Source organism: Emydura macquarii, unplaced genomic scaffold (assembly GCF_026122565.2).
Source record: "Emydura macquarii macquarii isolate MOO-44397 ecotype Brisbane River unplaced genomic scaffold, CSIRO-AGI_Emac_v2 contig_1644, whole genome shotgun sequence".
NCBI lineage: Eukaryota > Metazoa > Chordata > Testudines > Chelidae > Emydura > Emydura macquarii.
In genome coordinates, this window is record NW_027131781.1 from 2,198,397 (window position 1) to 2,215,292 (window position 16,896).

General features: G+C 44.2%; 1 protein-coding gene across 5 annotated transcripts in view; it reads right to left on the reverse strand.

The window, feature by feature from the left end:
• The window catches only part of ADAMTS7 (ADAM metallopeptidase with thrombospondin type 1 motif 7), a 127,268-nt gene that overhangs the window by 24,729 nt on the left and 85,643 nt on the right, over window positions 1-16,896 (reverse strand). For all 5 annotated transcript variants that reach the window (XM_067555460.1, XM_067555458.1, XM_067555457.1 and 2 more), the window contains 2 exons: window positions 15,869-16,015; window positions 14,689-14,848 (listed from right to left, as the gene is read on the reverse strand). In XM_067555460.1, the coding sequence (XP_067411561.1) occupies window positions 14,689-14,848; window positions 15,869-16,015 (307 nt within the window). The remainder of the gene's footprint in view (window positions 1-14,688; window positions 14,849-15,868; window positions 16,016-16,896) is intronic.

Below are 16,896 nucleotides of genomic sequence, written 5' to 3' on the forward strand. Positions count from 1 at the left end.
ATCTGAAAGATCTGATTCAAATACCAGTAGTCAGTGGAAAAACTCCCATTAACTTCAGTGGGTTTTGGATCCGGACTCAGGAAAACTGCTACCTAACTACATCACAAACATTACTTCTCCTGTATCTTGTTCTTTGGACTCCTCCAATCCAAATACTGTATTAACCAGGTCCAAAGGTACTTAGCTTAATTATAGATCTAAGGAGATTAAGCCTCAGGTAGCATACAGGCCATGACTTAATGACAAAACTAGTCTTAAAAGTATGACACTACTTTAGTTGCTCTTCTCTAGTCTACATTACATCTATGATGTAAACATAAATTTAAACGTACAATTACATGCAGCAGTAGTGAAACATCATTAGACTTTAAAAAAATATAGATGTTAATTTTCTAATACAAAAGTTATTGCATCCAACGTGAAATAACTTTACTTCAGACCTCGTCATGGTGGATAAAGATAAATTAATCACTGGACTGTGAATTGGAGGTTGCCTAGGAAGCAGTGATCATGACCTGATTACATTCACTATGGGCAAAGAGAGGATAGTCCCAACTAGTAATGTGTATATATACTTGGTGATTAAAAAGAGCTAATTTCCCAAAGATGAGGAAAATTATGAGTGCAATGGACTTGGAGGAAAAACTTAAACAGAAAAGAGTGAATGAACATTGGGAGTTTTTTAAGACGAGCTGATTAGATGGCCAAAAAGCCATGATTCTACAATCAAGAAAAAGGACCACTTTGGCTAAAAGCCTATCCTGGTTCAGTGGTGAAGTGGAGACAGCAATTAACAATAAAAAACAATATGTAACAAATGGAAAAAAGCGGAAAGAGAGAGCAATCGATATAAATTAGAAGTTTATTCAGTGAAGAAAATTGATAAGGAAAGTAAAAGACATCAAGAAAAAATCCCAGGCTAGCAGGACTAAGGACAATAAAAGGATTTTTTTAAAGTATATTAGGAACAAAACAAACAAACAAACAACAACAAAATCCTAGCATTGGTATACACCAATTACTAGATGGGAAGTGTAAAATTATTAATAATAATGCAAAGAAGGCAGAATTGTTCATTAAATATTTCTATTCTGTATTTGGAAAGAAGCAGGGTGAAATGCTTGTATCACATGAAGAGAATGAAGTACTTTCCAGTCTGTTAGTAACCAAGGAGAATGTTAAATAATATCTATCAGGGATAAAGATTTTTAAATACAACAGGCCTATATAACTTGCACTTGAGTCCTAAAAGAGCTAGATGAAGAGATCTCTGGCCCACTGATGCTCATTTTTAATAAATCTTGGAATATCAGGGAAATTCCAGAAAATCGGAAGAGTGCTAAAGTTGTGCCAGTATTTACGTAGGGCAAGCAGGCTGACCTGGGAACTGGTTAGCCTGACATCCATCAATGGAAAAGATTATATCTGATTCAATTAATAAAGAATTAAAGGATAGCAATATAATTAGTGCCAGTCAACATGGTTTTATGGAAAATAGGTCCTGTCAGAATAACCCGATTTCATTCTTTGATGAGATTACAAGTTTGGTTGATAAAGGTCATTGAGTAGAAGTAATATATTTAGGCATGTGTAAGGTATTTGATTGAGTACCAGGTAACATCCTGATTTTAAAAAATTAGCACTATACAATATCAGTAAAGCGCACTTTAAATGGATTAAGAACTGGCTAACTGACAGTTCTCGAAGTAGATGTCAGTGGGGAATCATCGCTGCATGGGGGTCTTTCTAGGCCCGATGCTATTCAACCTTTTCATCAATGATCTGGCAGTAAATATAAAATCACGGCTGATAACATTCGCGGATGACAGAAACGTTGGCAGAGTGGTAACTAATGATGACAGGGGAGTTGTACAGAATGCTCTAGATTGTTTTGTAAGCTGGGCCTACAAAATGTGTTTTAATACAGCCAATTGCAAAGTTACACATCTAGGGACAAGGAGTGCTGGCCATCCATACAGAGTGGGGGACTGTATCCTGGAAAGCAGTGACTCTGAAAAGGGTTAAGGGATCAGGGTGAACCAGCAACTCAACATGGGGTCCCAGTCTGATGCTGTGACAGGAAGGGATGATGTGATCCTTGGCTATCTCAGCAGGGGAGGCGTGAGTGGCAGTAGAAAGGTGACTTTACCTCTGCATACGGCATTGATGAGAGACGAGAATACTGTGTACAGTCCTTATTTTTAAAAGGAGGTTGAAAAATTGGAAGGGGTGCAGAAAAGAGCCATAAAAGTGATTTGAAGGCTGGAGAAAATGCCTGACAGTGAGAGACTTAAAGAGCTCAGTTTGTTTAGTTTATTAAAAAGGAGATTGCGAGGTGACATGATTACTGTGTGTAAGTACCGTCACAGGGAGAAACTACTGGGTACTAACGAGTTAATCTTAGAGAAAGGCATAAAAAGAATCCACAGCTGGAAGCTGAAATCAGACAATTCAATCTGAAATAAGACACACAATTTTAACAGGGAGGGCGATTAGCTATTGGAACAAACTAGGAAGGGCAGTGGTGGAGTCTCCATCTCTTCATGTCTTCAGATCAAGACTGGATGCTTTTCCGGAAGGATATGCTTTAGTCGTAAACAAGTTATTTGTCTCAGTGTAGGGGTAACTGAGTGAAATTGAAGGGTCTGTGATACACAGGAGGTCAGACTAGATGATCTAACGGTCTCTTGTAGCCTTAACTCTAGGGACATGAGGTTATTTTCATTTTGCAAGTAACTCTGACCTCAGCAAATAAAACAACTGGTGCACACTGCTTTGATTTACTTTCTTTGGATTGCATGTGAACGACTTCACCAATTAACTTCATTACTGAAAATGTAAAAATGGGCAAGGTTACTTTTCTGGTTGTCTACTTTCACCAGGTATTTTTTTTTGCTGAAGATATGATCAATATAGGGCTCGTGGAGCATAAGCCTCTTTGCATCTTTTATTTGATATTTCTAACTTGTGTGTGTGTGTGTGTGTGTGTGTGTGTGTGTGTGTGTGTGTGTGTGTGTGTGTGTGTGTGTGTGTGTGTGTGTGTGTGTGTGTGTGTGTGTGTGTGTGTGTGTGTGTGTGTGTGTGTGCGCGCGCCATCCCTTCTGCATCCCCAGAAATGGCAGCCTGTGAGCAGTCATTTAGACTGCAGGGTTAGCCTCCCATTACACAACGTAGGCTGAATGCATTGCTTCAGCTAAACTTCTCCGCTCTAGGCACAAGTAGCAGCTATCACTACAACCTGCACTGGATCTAGCTTGTAATACATTCTTTGTTAAACAAAACTCTGAAGGGTTTAATGTTTCTTTCTGGGCAGACAAAAAGCTCTTTTCCAGACACATTAAAGTGATAAGGATGACTAATATTTAACATGCTATTATCAGTGACATCTAATCCTCTCCTTATGTTGCTTTTGCTTTTCAGCAAAGTTAACCCTAGCAGCCCCGCAAAGATTTCCAGCAGTCAGGAGATTGTCTTTATTCCTTGCTCCTATATATATTTTGTCAGACAAAAATATATATAGGAGCGTGGACCAGACAGACAAAGTGCCTGTTCCATAAAGGCACATTACGCTGGCAGCCAAGGTATGTAAATAAAGCCAGTAAATAGTCTGCATTGTTCAGGGTAGAGACAGAAACGTCCGGATCATCTAGTTCAACATCTCGTCAGGACCTTTTCTAGTGCTTAGTCCAGGTTTGTTTTAACCAGTCCAAGTGATGGGACGTCACCACTAAATCGAAAGGCTGTTCCACAATCAAACATATCTTAGTGTCGTGTCAGAAAGGAGTCTGTTGATATTCAGTCCCAACTTCTCGGCTCTTAACTACATCCCATGACTTCTAGTTCTATCTCCTGGAATCACACTAAATAATTCCTCTCCATCCTTGGGGCTACATTCAGGCCAGTTTTACATTGCTGTAAGCAGGCCCACCGATTGCAATTCTGGGCCCCAGCACAGAGCAGTCCATGGCCCCCTAGAAAGGGAGGACTCGGGGCCGAGTGGGCCTCTGCTGGAAGTTCGCTGATTTACTATGCGCCATGCTGGTTCCAGAGCAGCAGAGGAGGTGGTATCTGGGCTTCCCGGGTCCCTTGGATTCCCCAGGGAGATGGCTGATGAACCTGGGAAGCTGAGTAGCAGATACCACCTCCTCAGCTGCCTGGGAACCTGCATGGCACATAATAAATAAGCTCAGCTCAAAGGAGGGGCAGAGCGGTGGGGGCCTCGGGGGAAGGGGGGATTTGGCGGAGAGGAGGATACGTATCTTTCCTCCCATCCACCTGGCCCTTTAAAATCACTGGCCCCCTGGGCACTTGCCCACCTTGTCTCTTCTGCCCCCCACCACCTCTCCCCCAGGGGCTTGGGTGTAACACTAGTTCCTTCAGTGGAGTACCTCCTGACCTGCATTGATGAGAAGACAATCAGCCCCTTGCTGTTTGCAACTTCAGAGATTTGTAGGTGATTTTCATGTTTCCACTTAATGGTTGATTAGCCAAGATATCTATTTAGCTGCTGTGTAAAGCACTCCTTCCAGCCTCCTAATAGTGTTTTAATGCTCGTCTCTGAACTCTCTCAAATTTCTCTACGTCTGTCTACCCAGATCTGAATGCGATGGTCCATGGTACTGTCTCCCAGATTATCCTAAAGAAAGGTTATCACTACCCTGTCTTGTGCTATTGATACCTTTATGCTATAGCCACAATTGGATTGGTCTCTTCTCTCACCATCCTGCATTGTAAATCCATAGCTAATGCATGGCCCACTATCACACTTAGGTCTCTTTGTGCATTACTGCTTTTCAGGTTTCTGGCTCCCACTGAATTTCAGCTTGTATTTCTCCAGATAGATTCACTGGATATTACCAAGATGACTATCATTCTGTTATTTCCTGCCTTTCTTTCTAACCCCTCTATTACGTCTCTGTCCTCACTTCTGTTTGTATCGCCTCCTGATTTGGTAACTTCCATGAATTTCATTAATACTCTGCTAGCTCTTCGAGCTGTACGCTTTGCTGTTTGTCATTACCCTTGTATTTGGCACAATGGCAAGTTTCAGTCTGTGACAGGGCTCCTCCTTTCTGAGCCAAATTGATTTAATGTTGCAAATAAGATTTAATGAGACATTGCAACAAAAGGTTTCTCAGTTTGTGTATCATATATCTAATGCATTCCTTTAATTTACTAATTCTGAATTTTTATCAGAAAAGCAATCAAATGTGTCTGGTCTGATTAGGTCTCTATAAGTTCATGCTGCTCACTGCTCATGTTTCTATTATCCTCTAATAATTCACACATGGTCTCCTAGTAGTCTGTTTGATGAAGAGTTGAAATGAGTTGTAATTGACAAGATAATTTCTTTCCTTTTTTCTTGAACATCAAAACCACATTTCTCTTTTTCCAAGTGTCTTGTACATCCCAAGTTTTCTAAAAAAATCATTATTTTTATTACTTATATTCCTGTACTGCAAGAAGGTTCCAATCAGTATCAAGATACTATTGTGTTCGGTGCAGTACAGACACAGATCTAAGGGCTAGAATCTGCTGCTGTTGCTTAGTGTGCGTAGCACCTTATCCCCCAAGTAGTCCCACTGAGTGAATGGTATTGCTTTGCTGGGACTGGCCCTCGGAAGACAAGTGATGTGCAAAGAGTAGGAAAGAAAACATTCACATATATGCAATGTGCTTGCACAATTCTTTATGTGCAAGTATAGAGCCAGATCTTCAGCTGCTATAAGCCAGTGCAGCTTCGTCAAAGCCATAAAGCTACACTGATTTACACCAGCTGAGGACCTGACCCCTACATTTTTCTTGTCATTGCATTCAGCCTGGCCATCGCATGTTGGCTGATTTCTGGACATTCATCGCAGCAGGAGTAACTCTTGAGCAGGGTTTTAAAGGAGGAGCGCGCCCTGCTGCCCTGGCTGATTAGCTCCATGCATGGTTCCACCATTGGCGTGGAGGAAGGCACAAAGCCAGCTGGGGACTATGGGCAGGCGCATGTTTGAGGCTGGGGTTGTTGGCAGTGCAGAGAGAAGAGCGACAGTAGTGAGGGAGGGGTAGGGCTGCGAAGGGCCTCGAAGGTGAGGAAAACAGCTTGCACTTGACGTGGTAGATGTGGAGGGAGGATTCTTTGGTCTTCTCTGCATATCTGGAGATAGTGCCATGTTTTGAGAGCCACCCACCAGATGCCAGCTACACACCCGCCCACAGTCATCATTGTTCAGCAACAGTCGTAATTGTTTTCCCTGCTTTCCCAGATTCCCTGTGTTATGGAGAGGCAGCTCAGTTCATCACCATGCCTCATCTTTTGTGGCAGAGCATCTCCATCTTCTGTCTCGTTTTCGTATGTTGGAAACATGCCACATGATTTTAGCTAAGCCAAAGCTCCTTGTCGTCCTCTGGCATCGAGTGATGTTTTGCTTGTAAGCAGAAGTGATGCAGAAGTTCCAGCAAACTCCCACATGCTTAAAGCTGCTGCTAAGTGAGCTGACCTTTCCTGGAGGGAACTATCCAGACACATTTCATAAGAAAGAAGTTCTACTCTGTTCTTTTTACTGCAAAACTCTCTGGTGAGCAATATTCTGAGTCAAATCTTTCTTCCTGAAAGCAGAGTTTATCTACAGGTTTAAAGACTTGGAAGATAAAGCCCTGATCTACAATCCAGGATAACAGAGAGAGTTGAAAGACATGGAATGCAAGCACATGCATTTGGCATCTATTCTCTGATTTCCCTCCTTCATATGCCAGGCTTCCTCAAATAAAAAAATCACCAAAAGAGCAAGATGAGAGATTTGCTAGAAAGGAAAACTGCAAAGGGTCTGGTGTTTCTGCTTCACTCTGTATTAGGATTAGGTGGTGTTAGCAAAGTTTTTTATTTGAAACATTTATCCCTATTCACACTGAAGAGCACCTTACTCTAAAAGCCACCCCATTGATTTCAGTGGCATTACTCATGCTGTTATCCATTATTCAGTATGAGTAAGAGGATCACAATCAGCACCTCACTGAGGGTCACTAGTCCAAAAAGTGATCATTACTTTAGGGTACTTCTGATGGTCCCCTTCCCATACGTGATATCCTTGTCAGAGATGTTGAGATCTTTGAAATGTAATAAATAATGCACAAGAGAACTTCTTGTTGTGATGCAGGGCACCCACGTAAAATAACGACAAGCCTACTAACTCTAGCAATTTTCTTGCAAATACAGATGTGTGTATGTTGACATGATACATTTCTTTGGAAGCAGCCAGTTCACATTTCCAGCTCTTCGGCGCTAAGATACCAACATTCCTCTTGTAAAAGGTGAAGTGCCGTCCCCTTATCTTTGAGAAGATCAGCCATGCAGTCCCTGTGGACTGATGCGGTCCTAATACGAGACGGTACTGGGAAAAGTGAGGAGAAAAGGATGCGAGGATGAGCCTCACTCCTGCTCGGCAACATGCAGCCTCAGCAGCTCACACAGGTGACCAGGTGAAGAAGATTTCGTAGAACACAAATTAGTTCTGAATTCTGGCAGCCGAAGGGACCCCCTGCCAGCGTTAAACTTCTACTTACGGGGGGTTGGGAGAATTTCATTTAAAGCCTTATAGGCATTTGCAATTATATTATTTGAAGTTTTTTAAAAGTTAACTCTATAAACATTTAAAACCAATGGTTTTGACCCATCTCGATGTGCTCGAACAGTGTAGCACCATTTTGGTGTGTGCGAAGTAGGAGAGAGGAGACTGTTCATTCCTTCAGGTCCAAGAAAGGTACAACGTTGCATCATAATGGCGATAAATAATCAAAGGAAATACACGAGATAAATGGCACGAGAATTCAAGAAGTGATTTCTTACATTGTAAATGTTCTGGAGAGAATTATTTCTATGACTTGCTGATCACACGGGCTGCTCATCACGCTACCTGGCTACAAAACACCTCGGAGGGAATCCAAGTATAACTACAAGCACTGGATAATGACACTACAAGCACAAAACTCTCCTGAAACTGAGTCCTTCTCTCTGTGGTTTGTGCTATTAGCATTCCTCCTGGAATGGCCATCATGCTTCTCTCTCAAGGTTTCTTCAAAATGCCCCTGGGAATTAAGACACCCTCCTACAGCGGCAGGACAAATATGCTTCCTCCAGAATTTAAAGAGGTCCATAGCTGCAATTGTGGTAGCCCAGCTGCAGGGTGATGAGGGGTGACTGCTCAGAGTGGCAGAGGAAAGGAATGTTACATTTTCATGTAACACCCCAGAAGACCAACTAGCCTTTTGCAACCAGCTCCCAAGTGGTTATTTTGGGGGGAAATCTTGCCGTTTCAGGGCTAGTTTTCTGATTTTGTGTGTTCCCAACTGTTGGTTACCTGCACGGTATGACTATCCTAGAAGGCACCCTTTGCAGCTGTCAGCTACGCAGCAGTTAGGATATAGGAATGGAGTAGCAGAACAGGCTAGCTTACTGGAAATACATACATTTCTGTCAGTCTGAAATCTTGGACTCATTCTACCACCGTAAGTACTTAGCTCTGCTGCAGAGGGCTATCATTTCCTCTAGGTTATTGTAGAACAAAGCGATTTGCATTCAGCCGCAGAAATGCTACTGAGTACATTCCCATCATCCAGGAAGTCTGGAGAGAGAGAGAGCAACGCAGCGCAAAGAGGAGGGTTAACAGTCAGAGCCACTTGAGGGATAAAAGCTCCTCTGCCTCTCTCCATCTGGCTCTTAAGAGGCACTAAGCAGCCCAGACTCTCCACAGCCGCAGCTTCCCCCTCCTTGGATACATAAACAGGGCGATGCTGGGTAGGAGCAGGGAGATTATATTCGCTCTGCATCTGGCACTGGAAACTGCGTCCCGTTCTGGTATCCACAATTCCAGATGGATGTTGATACACGGGAGAGGGCTCAGGCAAGATTGAAGAACTGGAAAACTTGCCTTTGAGTGAGGGACTCCAGGAGCTCAGTCTGTTCAGCTTAACAAAGAGAGAGTTCAGCCGTGACGTGATCCCGGTCTCTACCCACCTACCTGCGGAACAAATGTTTAAGAATAGAGGGCTCTTCACTTTAGCTGACAAAGGCATAACAAGAGCCAATGGTGGGAAGCTGAAACTAGACAAATTCGCTATAGAAACCAGGTGCAAATTGTTAACAGTGAAGGTAATTAGCCATTGGCTCAACTTACTAAGGGTCAGGGTGGAAGCTGCATTACTGGAAATTTGTAAATCAAGACGAGACGTTTTTCTAGCAGAGCTGTTCGCGTTCAAACAGGCATTATCGGAGGGCAGCCCTATGGCTGGTGTAATACAGCAGGTCAGATTGGATGATTGCAATGGTCCTTTCTGGCCTTAGGAGCTACAAACCCTTCCTCCCCGGGGCTTGCCATGGGCAGCCAGCAGCCGGCCCGTTTGGCTCCCTCCCACTGTAGCCAGCTGGGGACTGGGGAGGGCTGCAGGTTTGGGGTAACTCCCTCCAGTCCAAACAGCAATCCACACACCTCCATAACTGGCTCCTTGACGCAGCTGTGGGGCCCTGGCCTGCTCAGCTTCCTGTCTGTATGAAGCAGGGAGTGAAGGCAGGGGGCTGGGAAACCAAACCAGGGTCTAAAATTAAACTCTGCCAGAGAAGGTTTACAGAGCAGGCTGGGAGCCGGCTGGTCAGAAACACTCAAATACTTTGTGATTTAAAGGGGAGAGAGACAGGCACTTTAGATAACCTAGCTATAAATCTAGCTGCTGTTTTTCCTCCTTCTCCTTAATCCAAGAAACCCTTGAGCCTCCATTAGTCCTAGCCACATTCCATCTCCAATCAATCGTGGGTTCCTCTGAACGGTGTTGGTTCCGAGATTCAAAGAGAGTTCCCCAGGTTATTCACCTGGGAGCAAAAATAACTTCAGCCACTTTCTTTGCCCTTTGCTGCTGGTTACTGCTGAAACTGGTTTGGATCATTTTTAGATCAAGCAAAATAAGAGAGCAGGAGAAATCCCGATTAACAAAGCAGTGAGGGTTATACTGAAAAATCCCTAACATACCCTGTGATCAAGCACTGCAAGCACGGTACGTGATATTCCTCATTCCTCTGAGTCCGTCAAGAATGTGGGCAAAGATGTCCCACCTCCCTGTGGCAGGAGGGGTAACGGGGTTGTATAGCTTTCCCTTTCTGACCTAGTTTAAAACGGTCAGAATTTAAGGGTTTTTCTTGTTTGGGGGTGGGGGACGGATGACTGGGGATAGAAGGAAGGCAGAAGAATGTTGACTTTTTCATATGTATCCGTCACTCTGTGCAAACTCTACGAAACTGTCCCAGCACTCCTGCGTTCAGAGTAATGATTAATCCCAGTGGTTTTGGTTTTACTGCATTTCAAAACACATGGCCATGAACTGGAACTGTTCAGCATTAACCCAGCTCTTAGAGAAGCCTCTGATCATTCCTGGGCATTAACCTAACATTTCTGGGTTGAAGCTTCAAAAGGCGAGTTCAATCTACAATGCAGGTAACTCTCCTGGAATCAGTTGGCTCTGGAATATTGAAACGCCATCTAAATGCCTGTATTTTAACCAGGCCCCACTGAAATCCCATGAACTAGCTTTGCACACCATCTCGTTCCCTTGTTGCATCCCCAATCAGTGTGATCAACCCGTTCGTGGTTTGAATTCTGTCTGGGTGAAATAAGAACATGATGGGAATGAAGGAGCACCGCCACCAGCCTGGCCCAAGGACCCTGTAGATTGGCACAGTTGTTAACAGCTGTAGCCCACGCACAGCTCTAATGGTGGAGAGAAATAATTGTCAGGTAAAGGTTATTTTAAGGGGTTTGTCACGGTACAGGTAATGGTTACCAGATCCACAGTGGGCTGGATGCTGTGGGCTAGGTTATGGCATTTACACTACCGCTATCCTGGGCAAGGAGTATTGTGGACCAACCCTGAAGCATGAGAAGAGCAATTTTCCCCACCTTGCTATACATGAATCTGAACCATGCCAGGGTTAATAAAGAGTGCTTCTTGTGCAGGCCCCAGCCAGAATCACTGTGATCTGTCCGTTAGTCAAGGAAACACAGGTAGGTGGCCTTTTGTTAAAGGTCCCCTTGCACCTTTACGACCCTTTTGGCACACGTTTCTCACTCTCTGTCTCTGGCCTGAGGCTTTGCTCCGCTTACAGAACTAATCTCAGTAGAGCGGGGAAGCTACTCATCCACATATGTATCAGTGCAGAGATATTTTGAGCCTCTTTATCACTGCTATTCAGGATGAGAACAAAGAGAGGAAAAGGAAGAGAACAATCATTGTATATTGCTGTATGATTTTCCATCCACAAAGACGATCAAGTGCCTGAGGCTCCATGTTGGCAACGTTTCTCTCTCTGCTGTTTTCCTTTTTAATGAAATGAAACTCTGCTTTGGACCTGCTTGCCTGACCTTACCCACGCTAGATATTCCTCGGTGCCAATATAAAACAACTCCAGGCAAGGAACCCGCACGTTATACACCCATCTGCTAGGCTATTCAGACTTAGAGCTGAAAAACACATGCTGTCCACAAACTGTTGAGAAAACGTGCACCAAATAGCTATTCCGTTTCACATGGAGAGGACTAAAACTTAGCTGGAAACTCCTTTTATTAATGGGAGAAAACGGCCTTTAGTGACGGGTGGTGAAGCACTTAAAAGGGAGGATACCCGCAGCCCCAGCTTGCTGAGGAGGTGCCAGCAATCTGCCATCATCAGTGCTCTGCACTGTAGTATTAAAGGCAAAACTGTCCTCTCCTATGACATTAGCATCCTTCGGAAAGCTTTGTTAGTTTCACAGGTGACACTCCCTTGCCCCACATGTAAATACACAAACTGGGCAAAACGCCTCCATTCACACCACTTTCCTGGCCAGTGGAGGGATCTGAAAGGGGATTAACCATTTCCCACTAACATGAAATAGTTCAAGTAGCGCACTTGGAAGAAGGGTGCAGGGAAAGAGACTAAAATATCAGGGGTTAATGAAGGTCCTAAAAATACGTTAAAGCCCTGTGGCCTCTTTTCTAGGTAAATCTACATAAGTAGAGGTAGATTTTCCTCTGCACAAAAGGAATTATGGCTGCTGCTTATAAATGTAATAAAGGAACAGAATTTGGAAAGGGCCAAATTCTCAGCCCACCAACCTGCCAACGTAGCTGGGCTGGGTTCTGGGCAGCACCAATGGGGTGGGGGAAAGAAATAACCCCCTTCCTCTCCCCACTGCTGTTCTGCAGCTCTGATGCTGCAACTGCTGCCACCGTGCTAACATGTCCCCTTGGCAGCGGAGGAAGGTTGGTGCAGCTTCTGGTCCAACAGCCCTGTCCCATGCACATTACTATGCTGGCGGCCCCTGCTCTGCGTATGTACATGCCACAGGGTTGCGTGTTCCTCCCTCCTTATATTGCTCCCTTCCTACACAGCAGAGCTGCATTGGCTCCACTTTGCCGGGCAACTCTCTACGGAGCCATGTAGGAAGGTGCAGATAGAGGACAGGATTTGTCTTGAAAAGATTCATTAGGTTTTTTCCCATTGTCTTTGCGATTCCCAGCCACGATCTGCTCCCTCCAGTTCGCTAGCCAGAGGGGTTCACAAGTGAAATGTGAGGATGGGATAACACAAACAACAGGAGGGTTTAAGTTCTGCTAGAAAAAAATATTTATATTGACAGAATCCAGAAAATGCACAGTGTTCCTCTACGGTTTTCAGTCCTCTTCAGGGCTCCACTTAGTAAGGGGCAAAGAGAGCAGAAATCCAAGGAAGTGTATGCCATTTAAACAGCATTTACCAACAGGGTGTGAAATAATGCAGCATTATATTTCCCTATACCTATTATAGGAAATAGCTGTGGAATCTCCGACCCTGTGGGCGAACACTGAATTTTTATCTAGCTGCTGTTTCGGTAAATGTAACTGGCTGGCACTGTGTGGCTTTCGCAATGTTTCCAATCTCGATCGGTGATATGGCAATATCGTTATTGTGCAGATGTGCCGAGGCCTGCACTGGAAATCTGCAACTTACTTCACTCTTTCATAAAGCTCACGAGTGAGGGGACTTCTCCTGTATGGTCGGACAATTATGTAAATCGATATGGCAAGTTCACTGCACAGATGTTTAGGAGGCCTGAGAACCTGAAATTTCATGTTATCTTTTAAGACACACGCTGCGCATGATTCATATTTGAAGTGGCATAATAAATCTTCAACATGCAATGCTGGACCCCTTGCTCAGTGAGTGGAACTGAAGGCTGACAAATGTCTATAACACATGGACTAGCAGTGTGTGTGTTACACACTAGCTAGCCCCAAGGAGAGGATGAGGAAAGGGAATGAGCTGGCTGGGGGTGGGGTCACAGATGGTCGGGTCAAAAGGCGCAGTCTGATTTCCCACCCCCCCAAGTAAGTTCAGATTTCTTTGCTACATTTGCTCAGATTCAAATACTCCATGTCGGGAACAGAAAATAAGTGGCTGGATCCGAGACCCATTAATGTCAATGAGGGGCTTTCGCCTGGTGCGTGTCCCCACTGCAGTCCACGTGAAATGCATTTTGACTTCTTGCAGTCAGAGCAGAGTTAGTCCAATGCCGTGCCCGTTTGAAAACCCCACCTGCAGAGCACAGCACAATGTCTACCTAATATCTACGTAATGCGGTTGGGATGCAAGTGGGATAACCTCATGCATCATCTGCTTTTCAGCTAGCCACAAGTTTAATGTCCAGCAAAACCGTGTTTTCTTGTAAAGCGACTGTGTTGAATGCCGACTCTCGCTGGACACGATGCAAAGCAAAATGCCACATCATGAGAACCACCTTATCAAGGGCTCAGTTCTCCAAGGCACTCTGGCCTGATCCAGCCACACACACAGGCATGTGCTTAATTTTAAGCCTGTGAGCAGCGCCATTGATTTAAACGCTTTGCTGAGTTGGGCCAGAATGTTCAGCACCTTGAAGGACTAACCCTCCAAAGCCTAATTCCCCCTATACCAGACTGGAACAGCTGAGTGGTTCTTAAAACCATCCCTAGTGGGTCATATGATGTCATTGGCTCTAAGGGGGAACAGCAGCACTGACATTATCTGTGCTTAACTGGAAAAGCCAGAGCCACAGCTGGTGAAAAGCAGCATTGCTCCATTGAAGACAAGGAAACTACGGCTTTATACAAGCTGAAGATGTGGCCCAGCTTCTGTGTATTGTGGCTGCTAGGAGACCTTTACAGGAGTCTGAGCATGGTTAAAATGAAGATTGCTGTCACGCTTTAAGATTATTAATGATTCTAAGTCACGGTGACAAAATGTGTTTTATGGTAGCTTTCTGAAAGGGTCTCCAAATGGTATGTGATTCAGATTGGTTTTAGCTATGACATCATTACAGGCTTATAAACATGGCTGCACTATCCCAGAGAAATGACTTCATGCAAATATTCATTCTGAATGCAAACCCCCACCAGATAAACCGGGAGAGTAGAGTTTCTTAATTACAAGCAAAGTTGAACTGTCTACAGTCCCTTGAGATTATAACCAAACCTCAGCAGAGTTCATGAAATGCAGGATTTATACCCTGGAATGCCTTGCACAAGCCCTCGTGCAGTTTGACCAGCTTAAAGAGAAAAATGTTTAATGTTAAGTTCACTGGCAAGAAGTATGTTGGGTCCCTGACTTTTCTGAGCTACCTTTTGGAAGCCACACATGGCCTTGTCTGAGTTGTTAAACGCTTACTTGACTCGGTGTGGTCGCAGTCCTGGGGATTGCACTTCTGGGTGTTCTCTGGCCACTGTTCATGGTCGCACAGGCTACTGTCCTCTTCAGCTTCCCCAGTCTTTGTGTTCACGCACTTCACCTGTCGCCGCTGGATGCCACCGCCACAGGTAGCTGTGCACTGCAGAGTTAATTCGCTGGATTATAATCAGCTGCATCCAGAATTAAGGTTTATTCCATATATCTTGCGGCCGGATTTGAGAGTGCACGTAAATACCTATACGCTGCATCGCTATCCACACGGGGAACGTGGCACCTGAGCAACATTCCCACACTGTCTCTGTAGAACGTATTGCTCTTTTAGCCCTTGTCTGCTCCAGCTAGTTCTGTTTCTATGGGACACAAAGGCATTTGTGCTGTATTTATCTGGTGCTGCTGTGCACAGGGTTAGCGTCAGCTAAGTGAACAAACCTCTCTTCATTCTGCTGACAGAGGAGGTGGGAGGCTTCTTGTTTGGCTGGACATCAGGAACATTTAGCAAAAATGTCCATTAACCTTTATGGTCTTCATAGCTGGCCTGGCTTGGATTCTGCAAGTCCAGTTTTAACAATGTATCTGGTCAAAACAGGACTTCTTTAGGACCAGAATTTCTCTCAGTTCCTCTGCTCAGCATAGCTAGTCAATGAGAAACTTTTCAGTGTGGCCTTATTTTTAAAATGAGTCACTCTCACGCTATGGCTCCATTCACTTCTCAGATATGTGGGCATGGACTGGGACATTGGTCTGCGCCAAAAAGTTTTACCACCATAACCACCTCAGACTAGGGGGTGTGACTTTTTGCCAACATAACCCTCGTCCAGACACAGTTTATAGTGGTGTAAGGTGATTTACACCAGCATTGCTTAGTTCACTTTGCCAGACCAGAATAAGCTAGGCTGGTAGAAGCACTTTTATGCATCTCCAGCAGGGTTGCTTCTTTTTTCTGCTTTAACTAAGCTGGGATAGTTAAAGCAGCAAAACGTTTAAGTGTAGACAAGGCCTTATAAACTCTGCTCTCAATTGTGTGGCTTGACTACAGAAACCAATGTTACAGATCACACTCAGTCCCTGGAAAACCGCTGTACAAAAACAATACATGTGATTAATTCCCAAGAGAAATTCAGCTGCAGGAGACATTTATTTCCCATAAACATTTGCTTACCTCTCCCCATGATCCCACGACCCATTTGGTGCAGGGATGAGCATTGCAGGGTCTTGTGTTGTTTGGCTTTAACATTTCTTCACACCGTCCAAATTCCGGACATGTAACTAAACGCTCCTGCTCACCTTTGCCACATGACTCCGAGCACTAAGAAGAAACAAACAAGCCATCAAATCAGGGAATCAGTCTGGAGTAACAGAAAGGGAAAAACATTCCACTTATTCATTTCTTCTGAAATTACGGTATGTGGTAGCCCTAAAAAAATTGGCCTCCAGTATTGAATGCCCATTGTTGTGATTATAACCATTGCCTGTGGTTGCTGTCTGTGGAAGTGGAGACACTAAACCGATTTGAAGTTTGGCTGTTAGGCACTCACAGATTTGTCAGAACACAGGAGATCTCAGTTCATACGCATTTACTACTCCCTGTTCCCAAATACTTAGAGGGTCAGATTCTGCCCACAACGAAGCCCACACAGTACTCCTGCTGACTTCACATCGTCACACAAGCCGCAGCGCGTGTGGAATCCAGCCCACAAACTGTCTAGGGCTACTGTTACTTCTGCTATAAACAGCCGTCCTACACTGCACTATGAGGTTAAGCAAAAGTAAAATGTCAGCAAAATGTAATTGCGGGGAAGGAAACGAAAAATAAGTGCTACTGTGAAACATCACATCGCAAACCAGACAAAACTATATTTACCAAGCATGCAGCTAAGAAAATGGATGGGGTATCCAGTGATAAATGAATCCAAATGAGGGAGATATTTGACTGAGAGAGTGGAGAGTAACCACAGATTTCAAGGCCTTCAGATTCCTTTATTTAGCTGACAGGCCACTTTTAAAGCAGAAGGCAAAAATGAACATGGAATAAAATGTAATGGGCTAATCCAATGCTGCAGTATGAGCATGGGTGTTACGAAAGCAGAGCTGTATGTGATGACTATGCCACGCTCAGATGGGGGGATAGAGAAATCAGTGAACAAATAACATTTAATTCATCATTTAAACATTTTTTCATGGAATCTT